This window comes from Mesitornis unicolor, unplaced genomic scaffold (genome assembly GCF_000695765.1).
Source record: "Mesitornis unicolor isolate BGI_N332 unplaced genomic scaffold, ASM69576v1 scaffold40141, whole genome shotgun sequence".
Classification (NCBI taxonomy): Eukaryota; Metazoa; Chordata; class Aves; order Mesitornithiformes; family Mesitornithidae; genus Mesitornis; species Mesitornis unicolor.
The window spans coordinates 3,115-8,085 of NW_010166483.1; the positions used below are offsets into that span (position 1 = coordinate 3,115).

General features: G+C 56.9%; 1 protein-coding gene across 1 annotated transcript in view; it reads right to left on the minus strand.

Annotated features, from left to right (window-relative positions):
- Positions 1–311: 311 nt before the first annotated feature.
- The window catches only part of LOC104548847 (E3 ubiquitin-protein ligase TRIM39-like), a 5,191-nt gene continuing 531 nt past the window's right edge, over positions 312–4,971 (minus strand). The window contains exons 2-7 of the mRNA XM_010194975.1: positions 4,747–4,966; positions 3,990–4,085; positions 2,116–2,346; positions 1,971–1,993; positions 1,390–1,502; positions 312–883 (exon numbers count right to left, since the gene is read on the minus strand). Of these exons, the coding sequence (XP_010193277.1) occupies positions 312–883; positions 1,390–1,502; positions 1,971–1,993; positions 2,116–2,346; positions 3,990–4,085; positions 4,747–4,966 (1,255 nt within the window). The remainder of the gene's footprint in view (positions 884–1,389; positions 1,503–1,970; positions 1,994–2,115; positions 2,347–3,989; positions 4,086–4,746; positions 4,967–4,971) is intronic.

A 4,971-nucleotide genomic window follows, 5' to 3' on the forward strand; every position in this document is an offset into this window, starting at 1 on the left:
CTGGGCGTGCACCCTCCTCATGCGCCCGTGCGATGACCGGCAGGGTGGCGGTGGTCTGCAGGCTCCCCTGCCCCCATCGGCAGCACAGCAGGCTATGGCACATCCCTGCTGCAAAGCACCCCTCCCAGCCCCAGCATGGCACGCGGTTGTGTCACACGTGGTGGGTCACCCCACAGGCCAGGAGCACGTGGGGACCATGCCATGGTGCTCAGCAAGGACACAGCCATCTCCCCGGTGCTGCCCTGCACGTGGGAGGAGCTGGTTGGGCATCCAGGTCTCTGCCTGCCAGTGAGAAGCCAAGGCAGACACTGTCATAGGATGATGCACCCGGACCCCTGCGTGTCCCTGACCCAGGAGATCACCAAGGGCTCTGTGTTCCTGCCCCCCAAAAAGGCACCCAGGAAGAAGAGAGGCCGGAGGTTCCCAGAAAACTTGTCGGTGAAGGTGTAAATGTGGGAGCGGTCGCTCACGTTGTAAAAGGAGATTTCTCCTGCCTCGTAGTCCAGGAAGATCCCGATGCGCCGGGGCCTCACGCTCAGGGTCAGCGGGGAGACAGGTGAGGTGAGGGCCTCATAGTTGCCCCCGCTTTGCAGCCGCAGCACCCAGTAGCCGTTGTTTGGGGAGAAGAGGACATTGCCCTTCCGGCTGGCAGACTCCCTGCACAGCCCCAAACCCCACTCGGGCTTGTCTCCCACCTGCACCTCCCAGTAGCAGCGGCCCGTGAAGAAGACCTGACTGCCCAGCACCACGGGAGCAGTACTGAACCTCTTGGCGTTGTCAAAGAGGGACAGGAGCAGCTTCTTGCTCCCGCGGCGCACGCTCTTGCGGTCCTCGGACAGGGAGAGGTCAGGGTGTGCTGTCTCAGGGTCCAGAGTCACGTCCACTGGAGCGAGAGAAGGGTGGGGGGACAGACAGGGCTTAGGGGTCTGCAGCGGATGCCTGCGACCTGGATGCTGGGCTCTTTCTACCTCCCATGTTAATCTGCTCATGTCCATGGTTTTGCACAGCTTCCTGCGCTGCCCAGCAGTGGGGAAGTGTGATACATAAAGTCGTGCAAACCATAAACCACATCAAAATATTTGGCATCTGGGTGCAGAGCAGGAACAGAACAAGGGTGGCTCCGCAGCCCCTGGCACAGCTGCAGACACAGCCAACACTGAAAGTATCACTTCATGGGCAAGACATGACCTCCTAGGCTTCAGGGTCACCTCACAACCCATCCAAGATCAGAACAAGGAAGGTCACCCACCATGAAACCAGCCTGAACTCATCAGCACACAAACTGGGACCAGCTGGAGAAAGCTGGAAGAAACCTTCCTGTGCCCCAGGGTATGGGGGCACAGGACCAGAGCCCGTGTGTGAGAGGAGCTGGCACAAAAGCAGCATTACCTTTGAACTTCTTCAGCATGTCCCTCATGCCCAGGCAGCGTTCAGGGATGCTGTAGTTTTCCTTCAGGGACACAGACACAGCCCTGGGAGACAGGAACTTCACTCCCTCGCACCTGAAAGGAGAGCAATGCCCATGGGCTGTATGCAGAGCCTACGGCATGGCCAGTCTCCTGCCGGGGGGAGGTTAATGCCTTTCTGTTGGCTGCACAGATGCAACTCCCCCCTTGAGCTCTTGGGCTGTGAAGAGCATTTGGGATAACTGCTGCTTATCAGCACCAGCGCTAAACGACGCAGGAAGAGGCAGTGCCAGTCCCTGGGAAGGAAGGAACAAGACAGCACATCCCTTAGGAGGGGACATGTCTCATACACCACACAGTCAGGCATGATCTTGGCTCTGGGGCCCTACAAGAAGAGGATGGAGTCTTCTCCAGCCCCCGCTGGTCCCAGTCCCAACTTCACCAGCCCCAGGGAGGACCAAACCAGAGCAGGGGGTGGTTGGCATGGCATGGAGCAGACACAAACACCTCACTTAGAGCCTGGAGGCAGCCAGGGCGGCAAAACGAACGAGCATGGGTGCCTACCTGCACAGGACGCTTTTCATGTCCTAGAAGAAGAAGAGAAAAACCACTCTGGGTGTGGGCCTCCAGAGCCTCACGCCCACCAGCCAGCCTGGCCCCAGCCACCCAGCCAGATGGCAAAGTCCAGAGGCTGGTGGCACTGCCTGACCTTGAGCAGCCCATCAGCTGGCTGCTGGGCCTTCTCCTTTATCTCCAGGATCAGCTCTTCCAGAAAGCACTTCTGCTCCACCAGCCTGGACAGGTTTTCATTGATCAGCAGCAGAATCCGCTTCTCCTCCTCCTCCAGCTTCTGGAGCAGCAGCTTCTCCTCATCGGCCAGCAGTCGATGCAGCTTCCCGAACTCGCTCACAATCCTCTCCCGCTTCTTCTTCACCGTCTCCTTGCAATAGGAAGACACACAGGGTGAAGTGAGGCAACATCAGCCAGGCAGCTGAGACAGAGCCCAATTCTCCCATGCCAGGCATCAGGTCCTGGGAAAACACCGCATTTTTTAAATAAGTGCATTTATTTAAAGAAAATAGCCAGGGGCTAACTGCTGTGCTTTCACCTGCCTGAGTACGCACCCCACATCCTCAGTTTACCAGCAGCAGGACTTTGCCCAGGGCACTTCTGCTCAGCTGGACCTCAGGTGTCCCATGATGTCCTGGTGCAGCATGGGGGGACAGGGGGGCTGCTGGGCAGCAAGGAGGTACCATCAGGTGTAAGGGTAGATTTTTATTAGATGTGGTACAGCTCAGCCCTCCAGACAGATCCAGCCTAACCCAGTGCTTGGGCAGCCTGGAGGAAATGCTCCATGTCTGGAAATATCCACAGCAATGGGAAAGAGCTGGAAGAAGCCTCAGGGCTGGGGAGGGGTGGAAGAGGGGAGCCAGGGAGGACTCCTCAGTGTCTGAGCTCTCGCTACAGCAGCAACAGGCAGGGTCTGCCAGTGCTTTGGGGCTTTTCACCTGAGCCCTAAAAATTGGCACTTGGCTGGAAATCTGAAGTACCAGGAAAACACGCTGTGGTTAGCTGGGACCGTGAAACCTCAAATTGCAGAAGACAAACAAAAGGAAACCGAACTGCATTCATTTTTCTGTCCAAACACATGATTTCTTGGACCTGAGACACGAAGGCTTGATAAGCCAGGACAGTCATAACACTTCCCTTCCACTGCTCACAAGTGACGGTTTTTTCCTTTTTACCAAAAAAGCACAATAGCCGCTGGGCTGGGAGGAAGCCGGAGGCAGCTGAGCTGTGGCCCCAGAACCCTGACTCAGGTATGTGGGGGGAGATGGACATGGCTCTTTCACAGCCTTCATCCCCAGCCCCATCCCAGCCCACCGGACACACAGGGCCACCCCAAAAACCCACCACCCGCTCGGCCAGGCTGTGGCAGGCAGGCAGGAGAGCGGAGCAAATAACTAGGGGAGTCTGGAGAAACCTGTCTTTCCTGCCAAAGCTGATTAATCATCAGCTCTAGCTCAGGGCCAGATAACTCAGTCCAGCAGTTTCGTTTCCTTTTCTGCAGTTACTTTTACTTTCCAGCTTCTACCCCGGAGGGACAAGAAATGCAGCTCCTGTCACACCTCCTTTGGACTGCCTGGAGTCAGGCAGAGAGATGCAGTAATTCAGCTTTTCTCTTTTTTTTCCTAATGAAAATACTTCTAGTTCCTATTGCAGTGAAGCAGAACTCCCCATACGGCTCACGCCTGGCTTGTAACTCAAGGACACGTTGTAAAACAAAAGGCAATTTTTTTTAAAAAAGTGTCTATTTGTTTAACCAGCACACAAGCTCCCTGGTTTCGGTGGAGCTGGCGTGCTGCTCTTTGCAAACTTTTTAAGTTTTTTTATAGAGCCACACACAGCCACTGAGTCTGGTTTCCAGCAACATTCCTCCTTACAGCAGCAGGACATGGGGACATGCCTCATCCTGAGGACTGTGCCAAATTCATGGCCCCAGATAAGACGATTCAGGGTTGTTATTTTTCTCATGCTGATCTCTCTGAAGCTCATTCTTTAAGAATTAAGACAGGCACCTGCCTTGCACTCCTGGGTTTTCATCCTTTCCGCTGACTCACGCTTCTTCACCTCCTCCGCTTCCTTCAAAAGATGCTCCAGGGATTTCTGGAGTTTGACCTGAAAAGAGAAGGAATGGGCTCAGCTCGCCCCTGCAGCACCTGCCGAGCGCCACAGTTCGGACGGGCCCCCTCTGCCCCAGGAACACGGGTGCCAGCGGTTGGCCAGGGGACCGTGACCAGTGCCAGGCTGTGCCAGCTCTGGCACCCGCACCCAGCAGCTGTGCCCTTCACTTCCCTCAGAGCATTAACCCTCTCCATGCTCCTCAGGCTTTCCCCATGTTCTCATTATTTAGGTTTTGGAGAGCGAAGTGACTGCTCTCTGCAATGCCAGGGTGCCTGGTGGCATGCTGCTGTAAGCATCACTGGGACATGGGTTTTGGGTGTACCCCTCCACCAAGGTAAAATCTCCCCAGGGCAGCACCCACCATCCCCTTTCTCCAGGCGGGTAGGGCAGTGGGGCAGGAAGCCAGGCTGCCTCCATGCACCCAGCTGGATAGGGGTAAACCCAGGTGCCTCCACAATTTGGGAGTCAGCAGGTCCAGCCTCACCCTTGCAATGAGAGCAGCTGGGTGGGTGCCGCTGTCTCTGCCACCCCCTGCTCTGTTTTCCCAGCAGTGCCACCAGGGCTGTTGGGAGAGGAGTGGTGGGATCCCAGCAGCTGATCCCCCTGGGATGCATCAGGGCAGAACAGGGACTCCCGGTGCCCCAACCTCCCCTACCTTGTACACCTGCACGGCCTCCTCGATGGGGTAGACGGTGTGCGGGCGGTGGTGCAGGGACTCCCGGCACACCACGCAGATGGCCTCCTCGTCCTCCTCGCAGAAGAGCTTGAGGCGCTCGTCATGCTGGGCGCAGAGCGGGGTCCCCAGCCCTGGCTCTGTCCCCGGGCTCCCTCGCAGCCCCAGCTGCCGGATGCTCTCCACGATGTTAGCCAGCTGCCTGTT